Below are 22,940 nucleotides of genomic sequence, written 5' to 3' on the forward strand. Positions count from 1 at the left end.
CCGTTACACTCACCCCCTAAACCTCACTCCCATCTGGGTCATGGCACCAATGTAACCCCTCCAATCCTATTCGCCCCCTCTCCGAGCAGGACTCGAACCAGCATCTTCTCCGGCATGGGAGGCAGGCACACTAAGGACACTAAAGACTGCAGTCCCTAACGTCAGTCACTAGTGCTCCTCTTGATATCAGGGGAGTGAGGTTTTACCTGCACAGCTCTCACTTGCTAGCCGCCGTTACACTCACCCCCTAAACCTCACTCCCATCCGGGTCACTGCACCAATGTAACCCCTCCGGTCATACTCACCAATTCACCTCTCACTAGCTGCCTCTGTTACATATACATATCCAGTGCTATCTTGTAAATATATTAACCTTAATGCCAAACTCCTAATCAAAATCATTGGAGAGTTATTGTGATATTAAATCTAAGTACAGCCTCATTACTGTAACAAATAACTCATGTGTTAATAATTCATACATATTTGCATCCCTGGTTGATTGCAATAAAATCTATAAAATAAGACACTTCATAGAATTCAGTGTTATTTATTTCACATATATTTCAGTAAATATGTAGCATACTCACATAATCTCTGTTCTGTAGTCATGTTATTGTTAATAAAATGTATAAACCTTTAAAAAAAATTCAAAGTGTTGTTTTTCTCCTTTTTTATTAAGATATGTTTTTAAGATATGTTTTAAGTGCATTTGTGCTTTTTTGGCTCAAAAACCATGTTTGATTGGAGTGTTTTGAATTACAGACCACAAAAACATTAATCATAAAATATGAACCTTATCACTGAGCAAAACAATCCAGTGCTATCTTGTAAATGTCACCAATTTATTTCAGTAGTCCTCTCATCCTCCATTCATCCATCCATCCATTCATTCGGTTATATCAACAGGCTTTTATTCAGGATCACTTGATCCCACCCTATAAAAATCTACATACACTTTAGCAATTACGACAACAGTTTCAATGAAACCATATTAAATGCTCTGATACAGATTCTCTCTCTGCATGTCTTCCTCTCATTATCCATTATCCTCTTATTCTTAGTGTTATTTAAGCCCAAATGAATGAAATATTCCATCTCATAGTACCAACACACAAGCATACTTATACGCACATAAACATACACACCCCTCACATCTATCTCTCATCTTAAGGCTAGTTCACCCAGCTTCCCTTCTTCTGGGACATCCTGTAACCCAACCTACACGGCCAGATCACTTTGTTTGACCCGATTACTACTAGTACCACTGGTCTTGCTAAACCGGCGCTTGTCTCTGGAAAATCCTGGTTGGGAGGATGGCGTGGAGGGGGCGCTAGGTGTCATCTCACCCGGGACTCGAGCATCAGGGCTTCCGTAGCTCATCTGCAGGAAGTCCTCAGCAGGATCCAGGTCATCGTGGCTGTGATGATGCCGCTCGGTGGCCATGTTGACGGAGTTCTGCTGGTGGGCCAGGTGGTTTGTGAAAGGCTGGCAGGTTTGATGGATGTGATGAAGATGGTGAGAATGAAGATGTGGGGGTGATGTTGGACGTTGGCTTGTTGCTAGGCACTGGTTGAAATCTGGGGGTGGGGTGCAGGTGGAGGGACGTGGCTGAGCAGTCTCAGGCAGTTCCATCGGAATACTTGTCTTGCCAGGTTGGACAACAGAAACAACTTTGCTGTTTTTGCTTTTGACGTCATTAGCATGTTTGACGGCGTATTTTCTAAGACATTGCTTGCACTGTTTATATCCGAGGTAATACAGCTCTAGCACACTGAGGAGCAGTGAAACAGCTGCCACCACCAGCATGAACACAATGAAGACATTTTTCTCTGTTGGACGGGACATGTAACAGTTCACAGGGTTGGGGCAAGGTGACATGTTACAAGGATAAAGAGCATTCAGGAAGATGCCGTACATCATATACTGGATCACAATGAAGGTCACTTCCATGACCAAGCGTATTATAATACTCATGACGTATGTCTGCAGCAGCGCTCCCTTCAGGCGGAACTTTGTCTTTGTATATTCGGCTTTCTCTTTGTGTTCCAAATACTCCTTCTCTCCTCTTCCCTCCTCACCCTTCTCCTCTATCTCCCTCTGCTTCCGCTTCTCCTCCATGCGAACGATGTGCATGGCATGGCCCATGTAGATGAGGGATGGTGTTGATACGAAGACAATCTGCAGCACCCAGTAGCGGATATGGGCAATAGGGAAAGCTCGGTCATAACAGACGTTCGTGCAACCGGGTTGTAGTGTGTCGCACATGAAGTCGGACTGCTCATCGCCCCATGATGACTCTGCGGCCGTACCCAGAACAAGGATACGGAAGATGAACAGCACAGTTAACCAGACCTTCCCCACTGATGTGGAGTGCTCCTGCACCTCCTCTAGAAAATTACCCAAGAGACTCCAGTCCCCCATCACTCCACGGCAGCACTACTGAGGCAGAGAGAGAAAAGAGAGAGAGCAAATAAATACCAAAAATGAGATTGGCATCAAGATCAGTTTTAACATGTTGTCAAAAGACATGCATTTTCAGCTGTTTTGAAATGTATGATTATTACTGCTGAATATAATGAAAGGGGAGACTGAAGCTGCGTCCCAATTCAGAGGCTGCATCCTTCAAAGGCCGCATTCGAAGGTTGATTGCGTCACATCGGCGCGACGAAGGCTGTCCCAATTCGAAGGCCTCCAAATGCTTCCATCGTTTCCCGTGCAATGAAGGATACAACACCAACAGATGGATCCTTCGCGGCGTTGCCTTCCCCAGAATTCATTCAGGATTTTTTTAGAGAGAAATTTTCTAATTACACTTTTAAATGTATAAGTATTGGGTTTCCAGCTAAAATATCTAATGATACAAATGTAAAAAAAAAAAAAAAAAAAAAAAAGACCGTTAAAGTCTTATATTTTACTAAGATGCGATTATATATATAGTTTATACTCTTTATAAAGAAATGGACCATGGTGAACATATATAGACTTTAGTTTGTGAACCCTGTTTTGTTTAATATAACTATTAAAAAAGTCCAGTACAAACGTTACTGCCACTCATCAACGGCAGCTGTCACGGTTAGGTGACAATAACAGTCCTCTGTAGCCTAGACCGTCCGACCTTCGTGGCCTTCGGACACAGCCTCTGAATTGGGACACAGCTAATATCTCTTCAAAATGTATTTAGAAGGGTCGTAACAAGTTGATAAAGTTTACTTTTGTTTAAATCAATTTGCCAACTAATGTGCATAATTCAAATCCATATTGTAAAATGTATTATTGTTATTGTTCACGCGGTAGCCCAGTCTAGTTTTAATCACTGTACAAATCACAATGACATTAGAAGAGGCTCACAGCACAAAGGCGCCTAGTACTAAACTGACCAATCAGAATGCATTTTCATATGACGCAACCTCGTTTACTTCTTCTAAAATGATGAAGTCCAGCTCCCCCTATCTGAATGTAATTTGGGCCTAATGGGTGGAGCTGGAATATCCCACCACACCCTAACCCTGCCCATAACTCCATCCCTCCACCCATTTAGACGTCTAGAGAGGTGGCGCTGGACGTCATTTGACTCTGCAGTGAGCACCACTTGGAAAAAGGCACAATGGGATGAAGTGATATTTGTCTCTTTCCCAAAAAAAAAAAAAAAAACCAAACATGCTTTTTAGTATTTTAAAATAAGTTTAATTATATTGAATCAGTCTTGCCCTCGAAAACACAATATTATAATATTGTACAGCCAGTACAGGCATCTCCTTTAATGTTTTGTGTAGGCTAATATTGTTTTTTCCCTCTAGCAAGTCAGTTAGTTAGGTAGTTAGTTAAAAATGGTTTATACATGGTGATATTGTTCATGTACGTACTTGTTATTCAATATCAAAATAAATGTGTCTCCTTCTGCATATAACCAATCATTGTGAGAGAGGTAACCACAAGCCAATCAGCTTTTAGAATCATTGTAGTCCGTCATCAAGCCTCGTTGTGGTTTGCAAGATGAAGAGAAAAACTTTTTCGACTAGTCAATATATTGATGAAATCCAGATTATCGAAGAATCTCAGAACAAGTGAGACTGAACGACACATTTCCATGATTTCCCACAGTGAAGAAGGAGTGGAGGATGGACGCATGTGAGTAGATTTTAGATGGAATGTGGCCCTCCTTAGTCTGCAGATGGCGCTGCTCTGTTGGTTATTCCCTGATCCAAAAATCTATTTAATATGGTCCCCGTATAGGGGACGTATCAGATATTAAACCGATAATAAACAGATACTACACTTGATCTTAGCCATAAGGCCGAGGAGCGATATACAGCTTAGCATTGTGTTGTTGATTGGAGAGATTAATGCGTCAATCATTAATAAAGACTTTTTAATATCACTATTTTGGTGCAATAAATAGATCAAAATCAAACTGCCTGCAATCTTATACTGTTTCGATCTTCACATGCCTCTCCATAAATTCCCTCACAGCTCTAAGTGATCCCAACTCATTTCTAAACCCAAAACTTACGTCTTTTTTTGTTTTTGTGATGCACTTACATTTTTTCTAGAGGTTTCCCGATCTGTGTCATGTTATATTGTATATTTACAGTAGGGCCGGAGAGGGGAGCACCATGAACTTAAACACAGGGGTGACAGTTCTAATTTTAGTCTGGCCTGTCCCATTTTTTGGGTGGGATGGGAACAGTGGTCTTGGCAGGGTAGAGCAGGGCAATGTGATGCCAAGGGCCCTGAGAACTGCCCCTCTGAATGACCCTGTACAGGCCTAGATGGGTGATCATTTAACCACTCTGCAGCTGTCTCCCAACTACATCAGGTATGCCAGCCTTTGTGCTTCTGTTTTGTCCCTGTGTGAGTGATGTGTCTTTCAGGACACTGCAGGGACTAACTGAACTTCTCATCACAGAGACAAATCAAACGAGATGACAAGGGTCACTGTTCCTCTATGTGTAGTATGACAAATACTAATGTCATTTAAACAAAATAACAACAAGATATCCAGACAAATGCGACCAGCTGAGAAACCAGACTTTTTTTTTCTGTTTAGTACTTTTTAAAGGTGACATATTATGCCCCTTTTCATAAGATGTAATATAAATCTATGGTGTCTCCAGAATATATCTGTGAAATTTCAGCTCAAAATACCACCCAGATCATTTATTATAGCTTGTCAAATTTGCCCCTTTGTGGGCGAAAACGCTCAGTTTTTGTGTGTGTCACTTAAGAAAATGAGCTGTTGCTCCCCGCCTATGTTCAGAAGACGGCCGATCCTTTACACGAGCTTCGGATACATATAACAAAACACGCGAATAATCTCACTCATCCAAAATTTCAGAAATAACCACCAGTAGCGGAGTGCAGCCTTACAGAGAGACTCAGGAAGAGGTTGCAACTTTTAGACTGCACCTGAATGGATACATTTATGTTGTGGAGTTACATTGAATCATCTGTTTCTGGGCGACTTCCGTTGAAAATAAAATTAATCCACTGCTCTCTTGTCTCCTCTGAGGCTGGGACTCTGAATAGTGTTCTGTTCTCTTCTGTGCAGCCAACAACAGAGTGGGTTGCCATTGGGTTAAAACTGGTTACACTGTTGTTGCTTGCGAAAACCAAATGGTGGCTTTCATGGGTGGAAACGTGTAGATTAAGGGGCGGTAATATTATAATAAGTTCCCCTTCCTACGTCAGAAGGGGAGCGAAATTTGATCGGCCTATTTTTTGACATGCTTGCAGAGAAAGGCTTACCAAAACAAAGTTACTGGGTTGTCACTTTTCACGTTTTCTGGGTTAGTAGATGAACCGGCGACCCAATTAAACACGGAAAAAGTCTGATTTTCATGATATGTCCCCTTTAAGACTTTTTTCTGTATTTTTTATATTATTAAGTTATAAGGCCTGTTCACACCAAGGACGATAACTATGACGATAAAGATTTTCTCAAAATTGTTCTAAATATAAAAGAATAGCAGAGTCCACACCAGAACTATAACGATAACGGCACAGATAAACAATATCGTTGGAATCACTTTCAGAACAGATTTTTCACAGATAATGAATGATAAAAACGTTGACAGCCAATCAGATTTCATCCTGCTTTAAAGAGCTTGAGCATTTAAAGCAGCAGATGACAAAACTGCATGCAGTGCACGCCTAAAATAAACGGAACGATATCCTCCGCTGGTGTGAACGCTAATATAGTTATCATTATGTTTTTTGGTGTGAACGGGCCTAACTTTACATTTTAAGAAAAAATATTTATCATTTGCAGTTTATGAAGGTAAATGAATCACTTTTTTCAGTAACTGTTGAGTGAAAAGTATTTGGTAAAAAAAAAGCCACCATGTTATTATGACCAAAAAAGGCCAAAAAAAATTATCAAAACAACTTATTTTACCATTTATTTCCTCTTAAACTAAGTCGTTCCATCAGTTTTTAATAAAAAAGAATATTTATTTTAGATATTTTGAAAGCAAAAACAAACACTTTCAAGATATGCTTTTTATACTGTATATTCAATATTATTTAAATGAAGTAAATACTAGTAAAGAGTGAACTCCTTCAAAAGTTTCTTCCCTGTTCCTCTCAAAGGTGTCAAATGTGAATTCGGGTATCAGGCAGTATATTAATCTTAGACATTAACATTAACACTGTCCAGTGCTCTGTTTCCCAAAATAACATCAGTGAGCGCTGCCTCATTTCCGTAAATGCCACTCCAGTCCAGCCGCGTCAATCCGCCCTTAAATAAATCACTCTTAAATTCCAGTCATTCCGTAAAGCATCATGTATGTCTCTAAATTGATTTTGTTAATCCTAAATGAAATTCTAACAGCTTAAAAGTTGTTAAAGCAATGCAACAAGTGTGTATTGTGTCTTTTGCTGTGACACACACATTGATCTTTTCTCAGGTTCTCCACATGCCTGTTTTAGTTGTTTCTTTAGCGCCAGTTAAGGGTTCCTCTGAGAGGGGTTTCAGTTTAATGCTATTTACAGGATGTTGTCACTCGAATACCCATTAAACCTCAAATGTTTTATGAAGCACTATCTGCAGCCACACTAGAGAGTTACCTTTAAAGTTTATGTGTGTGTGGATTAGTATCTGACTGCCCTCTCACACCCATCCTGTACCAAACCCTATACCGGTCCTGATCTCCTGGACAAATATGGACTGACAGTTTGAATGGAGGCCCTCCTACTTTTTTAGCAGATGTAAAATAGTACAAATGTCTGATCTCCCATTAATGTTTAGTGAAAGTTAATCCAGAAACAATAAAGAGGGCACTAATAAAATGTATAATGTATAAAATGGGCTTTATTATTATTATTATTATGAATAATCTTACCCTCTTCTATAAAGCACTAGTCTGTTTTACAGATTGAGTTTCTTTTATACACGGACATTTGACAAATGTGCAATCTAGTTCATAAAGAAATGCATTTTTGTCCATGATGTTCGGTGTCGTGGATGCATGCAGTTTTTGCATTTATTAGTTTGTTTTAAAATCTAATCTAAAGTCTTTTCACATCAGATGCTTTGGAAATGACTGTCATTCAGTGACGTGAACTCAGCAAACCCGTGTGCTATGTTGTGTTGGCGAAATCCTTTCGGAATGGCATCGGTGGGAACGGAATCTTAGACATAAAAAAAAAACTGAAGAAAAAAACAGGAGGACGGAAATATCCATCTGATTCACACTGACTGGGCGATCTCTGTTGCCAGTGTGTGCTCTCTCTCCTTCTGTCTCTACATTTTCCTTTTTTTCCATCTTCCTTTTCTTCTTCTCTTAGGAAGCAATTTCAAACAATATGATTTCCTTTAGACTTGCTACTTTAAAGGAAACAAGTCTCTTAGGGTCTCCAAGTGCAAGGGTGTTTACTTTCCCAAAGAGAGCAAGAACGACACAAGATAAGAGTTCATTTGTGCTGATTATTTTTCATCTGGTTAATGCACAAAATCGTAAAACCCCAAAAGCTCTTATCATGAGGTATTATGAGAGGTCAAAGACTGCTGTATTTCTTGAAGGTAGCAAACAATGGACTTCAGTCCACACACACACATGAGTTTGTGAGATGAATGACAGACAGGAAGAACTTTCACCTGCTCTCATATGATTTTTTATTTGTAAAAGGAAAGACTTGACATTGGTCACTGACCACAAAGGTCATATATATATATATATACAGTACCGGTCAAAAGTCTGGAAACATTACTATTTTTAATGTTTTTGAAAGAAGTCTCTTATTTGATCAAAAATAAAGAAGAAACTGTAACATTGTGAAATATTATTACAATTTAAAATAATGGTTTTCTACTTTAATATACTTTAAAATATTATTTATTGCAAAGCTGAATTTTCAGCATCATTACTCCAGTCTTCAGTGTCATATGATCCTTCCGAAATCATTCTAATATGCTGATTTGATACTCAGTTATTATCAATGTTAGAAACAGTTGCTGCATAATATATTTTGGAACCTGAATACTTTTTTTCAGGATTCATTTATTCAAAATAGAAATCTTTTCTAACAATATAAATCTATTGTATATATCTATAAATTACTATTTTTTAAATCTAACACATTGTTGCTGTATGAAAGTATTAATTTCTTTCAAAAAAAGAAAAAAAAAAATTACTGACCCCAAACTTTTGAACGGTTGTGGATTTGGTTACAAAATATTTTTTTTCTTTTTTTAAAACTTCTTATTCATCAAAAAATCGTGAAAAAAGGTATCACAGGTTATATAAAAAAATATTAAGCAGCACAACTGTTTCCAACATTGATAATAAATCAGCATATTACAGTGATTTCTGAAAGATCATGTGACACTGAAGACTGGAGTATGCTGAAAATTCAGCTTTGCATCACAGAAATAAATTATATGTTGAAGTACAGAAAATAGAATGTTAAATTGTAACAATATTTCACAATATTACTGTTTTTATGTATTTTTGATCAAATAAATAAAGGCTTGGTGAGCATAAGATACTTCTTTCAAAAACATTAAAATTAAAAATAGTGTTTCCAAATGTATATACTGTATATAGGCTATGTATAAACATTAGATGACTTGCATTAAACATCCATTTGGCCTTTTTAAACTATTTGATTTGGAAATGCTAATGAATCAGGATCCGAGAAGCTTTTCAAAAGTCTTCCTGAGCTTCTTTTAAATTGTTTGTTAGGAATCATCAGAGCTTCCCTTAACCCTCAAGGATTCTTTTGCTGTTCTTTATGACTCTAAGGCAATGTCAAACATTCAATAACAAAAATAAACTTAGAATAACATGCAGCCTCGTGCTTCCATTTGCATCAGTTTAACAAGCTGGGAACATTGCCACGACACCTTTGAAACATTCTAGTAGCACTTCACAAAGGTGCCAGGCACTGTTGGCAAGTGATGGCATGCTGGTTTTTCTCACAGTGATCATGTCGCTGCGGGCACACGGATACTCACACCATAAGAGGCTCTACAATGCCCACGCATGAGACCGACCCCTCAACTCTGAATAAATATTTATTCAAGCCCTTTCCCCTTAACCTGATGTCAGGGACTACCAGAATCAGCATGACACCACAGACTATAGTCACATCTTTATCCCAATATAACCAGAGTTGTAAACTAGGCAAGACACAAAGACAAACACTGTGGTTTATATAGATCTGATTATAAATTTGCATGATGTGTATCTTTTTTTTTTTTTTAATAAGAGGGATCATAAAAATTGCTTTTATGAATGAATAAATGCAGTTATTGCCACAGAAATGTACCGTTTAAAAGTTTGGGGTCTGTACATTTTGTTGTTGTTGTTTTGTTTTTGAAAAATTCAAAGTTTTATTCAGCAAGGAAACATTAAATTGATTTTTAAAAAGTACAGTAAAAAACATTTATAATATTACATAAGATTTCTACTTCAAATAAATGCTGTTCTTTTGATCTTTCTGTTCATCAAAAGATCCTGAAAAAAGCAGCACAACTGTTTTAACATTTGACAATAATAATCATAAATATTTCTTGAGCACCAAATCAGAATATTAGAATGATTTCTGAAGGATCATGTGACACTGAAGACTGTAATGACTGCTGAAAATTCAGCTTTGTCACCACAGCTTTGGAATAAATTACATTTTAAAATATATTAAAATAGAAAATAGAACAGTTACTTTAAATTGTAATAACATTTCACGATATTGACAATATTATTGTCTAGTAAAATTATTTACTATTTTGTCTTGAGAAATTATGTAAACATCTGTTATGAAGCTTCTTTAGCACAGTTAGCACAGTACTATAATATATATATATATATATATATATATATATATATATATATATATTCACACATACAATATATACAATATATCTTTTTTTATCTTATTTTTTTAAAAACAAAAATGCTAAATCTTACAGATTATCTGAGGGGAATTTAAAGTTATGTGAGTAGAGGACAGGTGTATGTAAACTGGGCATACTTACGTATATTATCTCAGTACAATCAATAAAACTTAATGCTTGAATGTCATGAACATCCATTTATACGAAAACTATTAAACACCATGGGGTATAAAATTTGCAGTGTCAAATGTATACAACATGAATCAAGGTAGTGCTTGGATGGATGTTACAAAGAGCCAATCATAAGTTAAGTTGCCTCTGTACTTGCTAACTAATAAAATATTCACGTTGTAGAGTCACAGATACATATTTCACGCTGTTTAGTTCCAGTGTCTGAGGAAAGCAGTTAAAATGTCGAATGGAGACATTACATAAATATGTAAATAGAATGTTAACCTGCAGTTTACATGTGTGGAGTGTGAAATTAAAAGGGCAATGGCACTTGCACAGAAGTACAGAGGAAAATACAGTGAAAGAAGAATTTTGTGAAGGAAATTGAATCAGTTTCTTATGGAGAAAGCAAACATCACTTCCAATTGAAGTCTAAACCTGTGCATGCACTTGTGTTGCTGGACTTGAACTTGCATACCAATGCTAAACGTGTGCTTTTAAAAACAAAGGATAGAACAACTGTTTAAGCCAGACATTCCCGGACTGACACAGGCCGCTTTAATCAATGGAGAGTTCAAGGATGAGATGCTGAGTTTAGCCATATGAAGTGAATCCCCCTCGCCCGACTCTGCCCACTGCAGAACCCCCATTATACACACACTGACACCCGCACATATCAACACTTCACCTGCCATCCAGTGGGATTCCTCATGTGGACCATGAAGACAATCCTTCTCTGCTTGTCAGGCTGCTAACTGGGTGATGTGTTTCCTTACATGGCAGTTTTGTTTTTCTCTTCACTGTCAAAGCAACTGTATTGATCAGCCAATGTCTTATTATTAAAGCCAGGCACCACTTGACATGTTGTCTTTTGCACTTTGTAAATATGTGAGTGGGATATGAGAGATATAATATGTTTAACATACAGTGACCCTTAATATGTTTTTGGACACTTAAGCAGTGCATAAAAAAATGCGTTCAACAAGTTTAACACAAAAACATGGCTCACAAATGTAGAGTTGGGTCTGCAAAAAGTTCAAAAATAATTGAATTGCAGTTGCAACTTTTATACTTTTGAATTGATACTTTATTAAATGACATTCTGTGTAGGGTAATATGGACCACTGTATCTAATTATATAAGTAAAACTGCTTAGACATTAATCACGTCAGGTGACCAATTCACACTGAGCCGACAGTCACCAGATTACAGCACGTCACTTGTCAGACATTATAAATCTGATTCAGAATGTTCAATCGATGAAAACAAGCTCTGACAGACGCCTACTGAACTCGACAGGGTGACTCACTGATCCGACAAAACCCGACGAAGTGTCTCTGGCCGTCTGTCGGTGCAGTGTGAATTGACTTTAATTCACATTTCTACTTAAAATAGACTAGACAGACAGTTAGTTAGTCGCTAAAGTACAATCAAAATCTCAATCCTTTATGATGACGAAAGCATCTGTTGGATAAGTGCTAATCAGAAATTATCGTTCCATTAGAATGGCTGCAGATTCTCATCTCAAGCAACAATGATGTCATAATGTGCAAATGTAATTATTGAGTACTTAATTTGAAACTCTTAAGAATTATTTATGACCATGTAAAAAATTAATGTAGCAAAGTCTACAAGCAAAATCTTGTAAAAAATACAATTTAAAATTTGTAAAAAAATTAAACAAAAAAAAAGATTTATACATAACTTAATATTTAATTAGTACATTAATAAAGTCAGTGGTATTTTAATATTTCTTATAAATAATTTGAAAAATATATATATTTCAATATTAAAAAGATAATAAAATCCAATAATCTATTGTTTAAAAAAAAAAAATACAGCATTCTGCACAGTACCTCAAAATCATTTCACAAATAAAACAATAAAATCTTATTTTTGACCCATAGATCTCTTAAACAATTAATGTTATGTATAAAACTGAATTACCTGTCTGACTGCTGACTTGTGAGATTGTCTTAGGTTGAGTGTGCTGTGGTCTGGTCCTCTTCAGATGAACGTGGGCTCTAATTCTGTGGCCCGGGGTCCTGTAGACGTAGCTCAGCTCTGATGGCTGTATGACAGTGGGGAAATACTGAGTGATGGAGAAAAATGGCAGTGTATCTCTATAGAAAACACTCTAGCAAGACTATTCAAATATAGCACAGGCCCCCTCGTGCCTGTCCCACTGTGGGAATAAAACACAAGTGTGGGACACTGAGAATACTGGGCCATCTCAGGGAGTGTTTCAATCCCCCCCACACGCACACTCTTCCTTTTCCTCCTCCCCCTCTCTTCCTCCTTCCCTCCCTCTCTAGTTGCCCCCCCAACAGAATGCACTTGGTGTATAAGAATACCACCGTGTAAAGAGAGGAAGTGTGATTGGAATAGAACACAATGGTTGTTCTTCTCAGGCTGGTCACTTGTGCTATGATGCGTTGTGCTTGTCACTATATGTGATTGTTGAAGTTTTACCCCTACCCTGATCAATAAACCTTTTCATGCGATAACCACACAAACATGTCTTCACCATACATGCACTTCCATACGTACACACATGACCTCAATTTTAACAGCATTATGTATATATTTATATAATCGTACGATAAAATAGTGCAGATTTGTTTAGCATGCAAAGGCACACTGGTTTAAATCCTGATGTGATTTGATGAAAATTATTTTTTAATAAACCAAGGAAAATTTCAACTGAATGTGACAGCCAATGATCACCGTGGAAAAGCAGCTTTAATATTTTGATAATTTATTTTGCACTATATAAATTGCCGTGAGGGTAGGTAGGCTAAGTAACGACTATTTTGCAAGATAAATGCAAATGATCTATTGGATGCACTAAAATCATCCATTCACATGGTTATTTGTAAATGAATCACAGCATGATAGATGCAAATACTTTTTCTAAACCAAAATAATTGCACAAGATACAACCCAGGCTCATTGGAAAACCATTCCTATGCTGGCATTTCTGTAAAATGATATTACATTGCTTCTTGCATGTTTTGCAACCCTTTCAAAGTAAAATGTCCAGTGATTGGCTGTAAAAGCATGAAAAAATGGTAACACTTTAGTTTATGAATTCTCACTATTAACTAGTTGCTTAATAGCATGCATATTACTGGGATATTGGCTGTTTATTAGTACTTATAAAGCACATATGAATGCCTTATTCTGTATGATCATAATCTACAACCCGATACCTTAACAACTTAACAACTACCTTGCGAACTATTAATAAGTAGCCTAGTAACTAGTTTATTGAGGCAAAAGTCAAAGTTAATAGTTAGTTAATAGTGAGAATTGGAACCTAAACTAAAGTGTGACCAATTATTCAAACTATCGAAAACATTTGAACGAGAATCTGGCAACATTTTATTATGCATTAAGTATTGCGGCAGTTCAGAAATGAAATGTCCGTTGAGTGGGGCTAAAAGGTTAATGCTCTATTTTAGCTTGCTTGTACAAGTCTTTGAGCTCTTTTATTTTGGCTCGTGTTTCACAGGTCACTCATACCCAAGCTCTTTGCATTGCAAATGCAGTGCTGTACAAGGTGAGCTATATCCTGCAAGTTTACTAAAGCCATGCATATGGAGCTGGTTATGTGCATCAACTGTCAATTTACAAATCATGCATATGGTAAAAGTGTTTTGAACAATAAGCATTTTTTAATTAAACATCTGCCCCTGTAATCATAATTTGAGTAAAAAATAATAAAGTTGTTGGTGTTTTACGGCTAATAGTGCTCATTTCAGCTGGAAACTGCAGTGAATTATATGTATAGGTATACATATATGTTTTTGGAGTTTTGCAAAAATGTAGGCACATTTTTCCAATAGGTTGGCAAAATTATAGCTAGCTAAAGCTAAAACTAATTCTTGAGACAAAACTCATAGACTCACTGCCCTGGCAATCACCCAAAATGTGAAATCAAGTAGTTTTTTACGGTATTTTCCCTAAATATTCCTTTTTAGCTGAACAATATGATGCATCAGTGTAGCAAAAATGGTTGTACCAGTGTTTATAGGATATTAAAATATTGTACCTGATCACATGATCCCTTTTTTCTTCTTTGTTAGGTGTCCTTCTTCCTGTCCTTCATACAGTCGACTACTGTATTCCAGTGAGGAAGCAACTGTAAGAAATTCAACCAACTTCACAGAGACTAATTTAAACAGAAGCCTGAGCTGTAAGCCCTCTCTCTCATCACATCTCTTTCATTGCTTATTCTGCTCATCGGCTGAGAGCCGGAAGATATATGTCAGCTTTATATAATGGCAATCTTTTAGGTTTCATTCCTCCTTGCTCAAGGGTCTGTGTGTGTTTGTGTGTGTGTGTGTGGTGGGAATACTGTAGATTTGAGTACTCCTTGCTGCTGGGTCCATGTGTGTTTGTCTGTACATACATATGTAACCTATATATATATAGTGAAATGGGCACAAAGCGACATGATGCTAATTTGGTGTAAGGGACACCAGAGGTTACTAAGGGCTGTTAATGACATTGTGTCATAGTGCACTTGCTCATTTAGAGCCAAAGAGAAATCGAATGTAAGAAAATGGAAATTTTGAGCCCTAAAAGAAACTTTGACCCCTGTTTTAAGAACCGCTTACTTAAATCATGTGCTTCTACCAAGGTAACCATAGTTTACTAATTCCCATCAGCTATCTGTTTTAATATTGAATGTCCCTATCATTTCTTATTTGGGCTCATCTAACACAACACATCACAGAAAAGCCCTCAGTGAATCTGTTAGTTATTCAGTTTGTTTCCCCATCTCTTCGCATGCATAAAAACGGGATACATTTTTTCTAACTTAGTCAAAAAATATAAAAGTCAAGATATGACAAGTGGCTCTGGGATTTAAACATAGGGCATTGAAGGCATCCTTGGCTCTCTCTTTTTTTCAAAATTCTGTCTGAACATGTTTCATTTTTGTTTAAAATTAAGGTGGCCATTTTTCCCCAAACCTATAAAATAGTTTTGAGCACCACGCTCACCACGCTTTGAGCATCATTTCCAATCAAGTGGAAATGATAAAGGAAATATTTTAGTATCACAGAGTATATAACATTGATGCTGACATGGTCAGAAATACATGATGATTTGTTTTAGTATGAACTATTAGGTCAGAATTTGAGTCTAAATTAAGATTCTGGACTCTGTTGCTTGTACGTCACTAAGCAAATCCTCATTGTTATAACTGTTGAACATATCATACTGTTGTCTGGAGAGTTTCTGTGAGCATTATTAATATGACGTAGATAGTGCTTTGTTCCACTCGCCAGCACCCACCAATCACTTTTTCTACAAACAGGGTGACTGAGACAAATGTAATGAGAGCAGTATTTGGGTGTGTACTAACCGGTATAAAGTTGTTATAATTCACAAATATGCTGATTTATTCTTTTTCGGAAGAACAAAGTATGTTCGATATGCATCTAATGCTTCTGTTTTATGTGTCTGTCCATTTCATTTCTTGACATAACTTATGTACCCTTATAATAATTTAGTTAACAATCACTCTTTCCTTTTGGATTTGTCCATATGTTTTTGTTACTGTAAAAGGGATAGTGAAAATATTATATTCTGTCATTATTTACTCACCGTCATGTCTTTCCAAACCTGTATGTTTCTTCTTCTATACAGAAAATATTTTAAGATTGTTTTTGTGCATACAATAGAATTCTCCAAATCTAGAATTTCTCCAATATTGATTGGTTCATTACATTCTTGGGAACAAGAAAGAAAGTGATACAGATTTAGAACGACATGGAGGTGAGTAAATGATGACGAGAGTTTTCCTTTCAGGGTGAACTATCCCTTTAAGTTACATGTAATATCCAAACATAATATTTGCTATTAAAAAGGAATTATTTTGCCCTTTTAAAAATATTGATTTTGTTTTTGCGGTCTATTAGAGGGTTTCAAGCTTGAATGTAAAAAAAAAACACACATTAATTTTCACATATTTGACATTTTTTATTTATTTTACATTATTGCAGCACCTCTCTTCCCAGTCTGTCGGTAACGCTTTGTTTGGTTCCTGTCTCTATTAGGCCCTATCCTTCCGAAAAGCTCAATGTACTCTGATTGGCCAGCTGGACCAGTGTGTTGTGATTGGTCAATTGCTTCAAGCATGTTTTGGAAATGTCACGCCCCTACCATAACTGTAAGTTTCAACTTACTAACGCAACTCAACCAGGCCTCTTCCCTTTTTTCTTTTCTTTTTTTTTTTGCATATGCCTTGGGAATTGTGACGTATGTTCCCGGGAGAAAACTAAAGACTTCCATGGAGGCATTTCAGGGGGAATCCTTTGACTTTGTGCTTTGTAACTTTGCAGACCTTTTTCATGCTCAAACAGCAACATTACACACTAAAGAAAGTTGAAAATGTAACAAATTCTATATAGTGTATTCTATATTATTTGTCTCAAATAACTGAAAACTGTGCAACTACTGTGGAATTAGGTGTACAAAATTTCCAAATCAAGACATGCATCAAATAATTTTAGAACAATTTCCAATCATTTCAGTTTTTTTTTTTTGACAGTTTTCATCACCATCACACTATTCTGAATATGCTGTAATATGCTATGCTGCCATAAGGCAAAACAAGCAGGGATGTACAAAGCGTCTTTAAAAGCACACTCCACCCCTACAGAAACACGGCAATCAACACTTTCAAAACTGGCCCAGGAAAGAAGGAGACTGACAGACGTTATTCTAAGAGAAAGAAGGATGCTGGACGGGTAGATGTTCTGTTTTTCTGCACTGGAGCTGAAACATGGATTTCAGTGGTTGGACACGACCACTCAGACAAACACAGGAAAAGGAGTCACCCTGAGACATCGATGCTGCTAATTTCATAATCAGTTCAGCTAATTTTATCAGATTCTCAACAACTAAAGACTGTTACTAACAACGACAAGGTCATGAGTTCGATGCCTAGGGAGCAAACAAACAGACACAGTGTTTAATTACCCAGAATGCACTGTAAGTCACATTGGATAAAAGCGTCTGCCACATGCGTAAATGTCAAATGAACAGCCAATGCAGTCTAATTCATTCTAACAATATACACTTTCATTTACAAGCCAATTAAGTATACAGGGTTTTACCTGATAGAAAGTGTGGCATGGTAAATTACTGAAATTAATTTGTGAATTTTAATCTTTTTTTTTCTTTGTATTGTATTATTTCTGTGAAACTGAGGCATGGTATAAAGGTGCCAAGACTTTGAACACATTTGATGAAAGACAGAATGACAGAGAGAGAATGAGATGAAGATTGAGAAAAGACGTGTAGAGAGAGAGAGCGAGAGAGAGAGCAAGAGAGAGGGGGGGGGGGGGGGATTGAGAGAAAGATAGTGTTTCTCCTGCCGTTAGTTTGTCACATCCTCTGATAACATTGTTTTCTGCATTGGTCTAATGGTGGGATGAAAATATATTTTGAAGATCAGCATCCAAATGGCAATCAGCCTGTTTTCCTTGTTACCTTCTCCTCTACTTTAACCCTCCTCCATCCATCCTTTATTCTCTTTATTAATGTTGCATGTAAAGGCAAACATCACTATTATTATTATTAGTCATATTTAGGGTTGGGAATTTGTTCTAAATGTAATAGATAAACATTTAAAACAATTCTTGCAAAAGCTGCACTGTAAAAAATAAAATGCCATTTTTACGGTAAAATACCGGCAGCTGTGGTTGCCAGAACTTTACCGTCAAAAATATGGTAGAGACGTTATTGGTTTTACAGACTTAACTTAAAATTTACAGTAATAAACCGTATTTCATTATCTGAAATAATGTTAATTTACCAACCTATTTATGTATGAATATCTGTTTTGTACCATTGTAATATACTGACAACCATCAATCATCACAGCAGTGATGAAAGTCACATGATAAATCAAAGCTCATCACAAGCAGCTCTTCCATAAGAAAGTTAATACTATTATAAAGAAGCTGCACAGTGTCATTCGCACAAACATTAAACACCATCATGGTAACACACATGCAATTTTAAAAATGCAATAAACATTAATTTAACAACATTAAATGTAACATAAAACTCTAATGTACATAACTGATTAGAAAAGAACTAAGAAAACTAAGAAGAAACAGTTATTTCAACAAAAATACATCAAATGTGAAATGTCACGCAGGGAATTGTGGGAAAACTGTTTAAGTTTTTTCACTGTAAATTATACAATGAGTTTTTCTTTTTCACTTTCAAAAACTGTACATTTAACGGTATTTTACAGTAAAATTACATTAAATGTACCGTTAGATTTATCACAGTTATTTACCGTATATAGTAAGGAAACTTTCTGTTAACCAATTAACAGTTTTGCACTGTAGCATTTTTACAGTCTTTTACCGTTAAAATCACGATCATTTTTTACAGTGTGTATTAGTTGGCTTTTTATGTTATAAGCTACTGAAAAAACTCATAATTTGTATCCTTACACATTGAACAACCAGTCAGTAATTATACTGATTTAAATCTCACAGTCAGTTGAAGGTTGTATGTGTTTGATACGCTAAACCGACTCATTAGAGTCATTCGTTCGAGAGTCAAACTACATTAGATGCACTGTATGGTTTTGATCCTCTATAAAGAGCTGGTTCATAAATTCGTTTATTCGTTCTGTATGGCACTACTCTGGTCGATCACTCTGTTTTGCGCGGCAAATTCAGGGACGTTGCGGACAATTTACTGACAAAACTGGAAACTCTTAAAATATGGTATTCAGTCTGCATTGGCGGGAAAATGCACTGTGAGAACCGTTAAACATCAAGCAGAACACCTTAGCAACACCCTGGCAGCCACTCATTACAACATAGGACTTTGGGAGTGATCTTTCACTGACAAGAACTCCCGTTTTCTTCAGAAAATGTAAAAACTATAGGTTTTGCTGCTGCTTTGGTCTCATACATTCAGTTTGTCTAATGTGACTGACAGTCCAGAGCCTTTTCCCATGGCTTATGCATTTCTTTCTTCTGTTTATTCGGTTCCTTTCCCATTTTTTCTCAATTTTTTTCCCTCCCTCATCTTCATCATCCATTGTTTCAGCAGCATCTCAGCATTGGCCCCCTAGTGTGACCATTGCTACGCTACAGGAAGTCCAGGGTCTGCTTCCTGTCAGGTTGAAGAGAACAATCAATCATTTCCTCCTTTGACCTTAACAAATATGCTTTGCCAGTTTATATGCTTGCTTGTTTATAGGTTGTACATAACAGGGTTAGAGAACATTTACACTTCTTAACAAATGGCTCTTCAAATGGCTCTTTTTTGGTGGCCACTGTTTCCTTTATTCTGTTGAACAACAGTCAACACAGATTTGCAAGTGCACCTCAATAATAACATATAGCTGGGTGATCTGTTATGTAATCATCTTTGATTTGAGTAAAAGCTAATCACTTGATTTGCCAAGTTTGCAAGATTCGCTGCATTAAATCTTTAAATGATTTTTAGAGCTGTGTTTTAGCAAAACTAAAAATATTAAAATACTAAATATTATAATTTTGTATCCATTATTTTGTATTAATAAATGTATTAATATTTATTTATTTGTGTTTGTCAAGAAAAATGTATACTTCAAAATCAGTAGCACATACAAACAATAAAAATGACATCTGAAGTTTCCTGAATTTCAGACAGAATTATAAAAAAAAAGGTCAAATATAGAGATGTCAGACTAACCAAGCGCTTTCAAGGTTCACACCCATATAAGCGCTAATAATAAATAATTCAAAAGCACATCACAGACATTTAATATTTAGATGACAAGAAAATAATTGAAAACATACTTTCATTGTTTTTCAGTTATTTGGTTAAAACCAAAGTCATGTGAAAATACATTTATATGGTTAGACTTGAAGTGCAAAAGTGTGACTTAAGTGATTGTTTTATGATCCGTTGACATCAGATTTATTTTATTAAAATGGTTAATGGAATAGTTTCACTTATAAATGAAAATGATGTCATCATTTACTCACCCTCACCCTTTGCTTGTATGAATTTCTTTCTTCTGCTGAACACAAAAGAAGATATTTTGAAGAATGTTGGTAACCAAACAGTGGATGTAACCTATTGACTTCCATAGCATTTTTTTCCTACTATGGAAGTCAGCGGCTGCGGGGTACATCAACTGTCTGTCAAATAGCTGTTGAATATGAGAGGACGTTTCTCTTTTTTTCTGAGTTTATATTGTGAGTGAAATTTAAATTACTTGACATTTTTTGCAAAAGTTATAGTTCAAAGACCAAATACAATAACCTAATAAGGAAAATGTCTGAATGCCCATTGTGTGTCTCGTTACTTATTGGTTATCCAAATCAAATGAACTAAAACAATGAGGTAAATACTTGGTGTTGTGAGTCATAACTTTCTCAAGAGAACTTTCAAAGAACGGTTTCTCTTGCCTTACTTTTAAAACTGACTCATTTGCACTGACCAATATAAATTAGTGATATTAACGAAACATGAATGACTCAAACAACAAAACTTGAACTTGAAGCACTGATTTTAATATTCGGCTCCCACACTACTGGCAGTCCGTCCTTTTGAACCCTTTGTGGCGATAACTTCCATAGGAAATCACTTGTTCATTAGAAGTATTGAATTTGAGGAAAAGGAAGCTTGTATCTGCTGGTACGTATGCCTGCTGCCGCTCTGGTTCCCTGTCTCTCATTCTTCTCATGCGTGGAGTCTGTTTCCCCAATTTAGGCTTATCACGTGTTTCTGAGATTTGTCTCTTGTACACAGAATGAAATAATCAGTGATGGAGGGCTTTTGTATGTGCCAAAATTTTATTTTATTATTTTGTTATATTTTGTATTACACAATGTTGTTTCAAATATCAGCGAGCTGTGACCATCAATACCAACAGCACGATTGCAAGTGTAATATTGTATTTATTCAACAGTAAAATCATTTTATACGTTTTTGATCTGCCAGCAAAAATATTTCTAAAGAAAGTCAAATCTGAATCGACCATTACTGTAGTTCAGTAGTCAGGGCTTTGATCAGGGAGTCAGACATTTTAAGGGTTGTTTCAGTTGCAAAACGCTTTCAGTTCACTGAAATATTAGCTCTTTAAAAAGTCTCACAATGCACCATGAAAACCAGGGAGCATGGATGCTCACTATGTTCCTATTTTCTGAAGCATTAAACGTAAAATGAAGCTTAAAAGGATATGTCGCCGGATAGCGTAGCTCGCACGGATGGCTGAAGGTGGCGAAGACGGCCGGTGTTGTGCCGAATTTCGACCCCCTGCCAAATTATTACCCCCCTCGTTGAAGTCAGTACCTGATTGCCTAATCCCAACCCCGCCCCTAATCCTAACCCCTCCCCCACAATTAATCCTAAACCTACCAATGCTAGGGGGGTAATAATTTGGCGGGGGTCGAAATTCGGCACAACACCGGCTTCTCCTAAGCGCTGTCCTAAGCTGGCTTGTCGCTTTTCTCAACGGCGGCAGCGGCTTCTCTCTAGATCCAGCGATGCGGAAAGCTTCGCTGAAGAGATGAAAATCAGAGAAACAGCCTCCGAGCCCTGCTTATATACGCTAAGCCACGCCCATTCTGGCGGGCTGTGACGCTGTGAAGGCGCGAACACCCTTTTTATTAGTAAATAATAAAAAATAAAATATATAAACAGTTACTTGATAGTTCCTCGAGAATCCTTTTTTGTTGTTGTTGTTGTTGTTGAAAGAGACTGTTGAGTGAATGATTCAATGACTGAATGAATTTTGATTTTGAGAACATTTTGGTGCTTAGTTCGGTCATCATTTTAATGTTCAATATAAGCAAAACCATTTGAGAAACACTGTATTATTTTTAGTGGACATCTATATTATTGTCATATGTTTCACAATCAGGTCAGTCAAGCACTCTGCAGACCTGATGATATCAACAGGTCAGTAGAGGTGAGGGTGTGTCTGGTCTGTCTAGAGGAACAACGGAGAAAGCCAGGTCTTTCACCTCTATCCAAAATCAACATTTGTTCCTCTCGCAAACACAATTGCAGCTGGGCAGCGCCGACCGTCGCACCCAACGAGGTGTTCTTTATGACCACAACCGGTCGACCGGCACAATGACCTCAGCACAGTTACCTGCTCCATACACCCATAAACACGGCACACGTAATCGTTCAAACGCACACTCTAATCAAGAGTTTAGGTTGGCATGGGCTGATGTCCGCTTGGGGTGAGTGAAAAACTCAGTGTGTATAAACTGAGCTCGGTGAGAACAGTTTTTGTGTACATGGGGGAAGTGAAGAGAATGCTTTTGTATATACTGTTAAATTAATTAAACAATCATTGGAAAGGTCCGAAAAATAGTTCCCACAGGAAGTGAGGCTCAGTTCAGGAATAATGAGGAGAAATGAAGAGACACACTGGAGGTGTGAACAGGGT

The 22,940-nt window shown here is 36.9% G+C and overlaps 2 protein-coding genes and 1 pseudogene across 2 annotated transcripts in view; all 3 read right to left on the reverse strand.

Annotated features, from left to right (window-relative positions):
- commd6 (COMM domain containing 6) overlaps positions 1 to 15,742 on the reverse strand; it is an 82,156-nt gene extending 66,414 nt beyond the window's left edge. Inside the window, exon 1 of the mRNA XM_056260666.1 lies at positions 15,732 to 15,742. The gene's annotated coding sequence lies outside the window, so the exon portion shown is untranslated. The remainder of the gene's footprint in view (positions 1 to 15,731) is intronic.
- On the reverse strand, positions 655 to 2,481 carry gja5a (gap junction protein, alpha 5a). Its single transcript, XM_056260665.1, has one exon. The coding sequence runs from the start codon at positions 2,419 to 2,421 to the stop codon at positions 1,219 to 1,221; it is 1,203 nt and encodes a 400-aa protein (XP_056116640.1). The 5' UTR covers positions 2,422 to 2,481; the 3' UTR covers positions 655 to 1,218.
- Positions 4,185 to 4,306, reverse strand: LOC130094458 (U2 spliceosomal RNA; annotated as a pseudogene).
- Positions 15,743 to 22,940: the final 7,198 nt, after the last annotated feature.

This window comes from Rhinichthys klamathensis, unplaced genomic scaffold (assembly GCF_029890125.1).
Source record: "Rhinichthys klamathensis goyatoka isolate OS25496 unplaced genomic scaffold, OSU_Roscu_1.1 h1tg000177l_1, whole genome shotgun sequence".
NCBI lineage: Eukaryota > Metazoa > Chordata > Actinopteri > Cypriniformes > Leuciscidae > Rhinichthys > Rhinichthys klamathensis.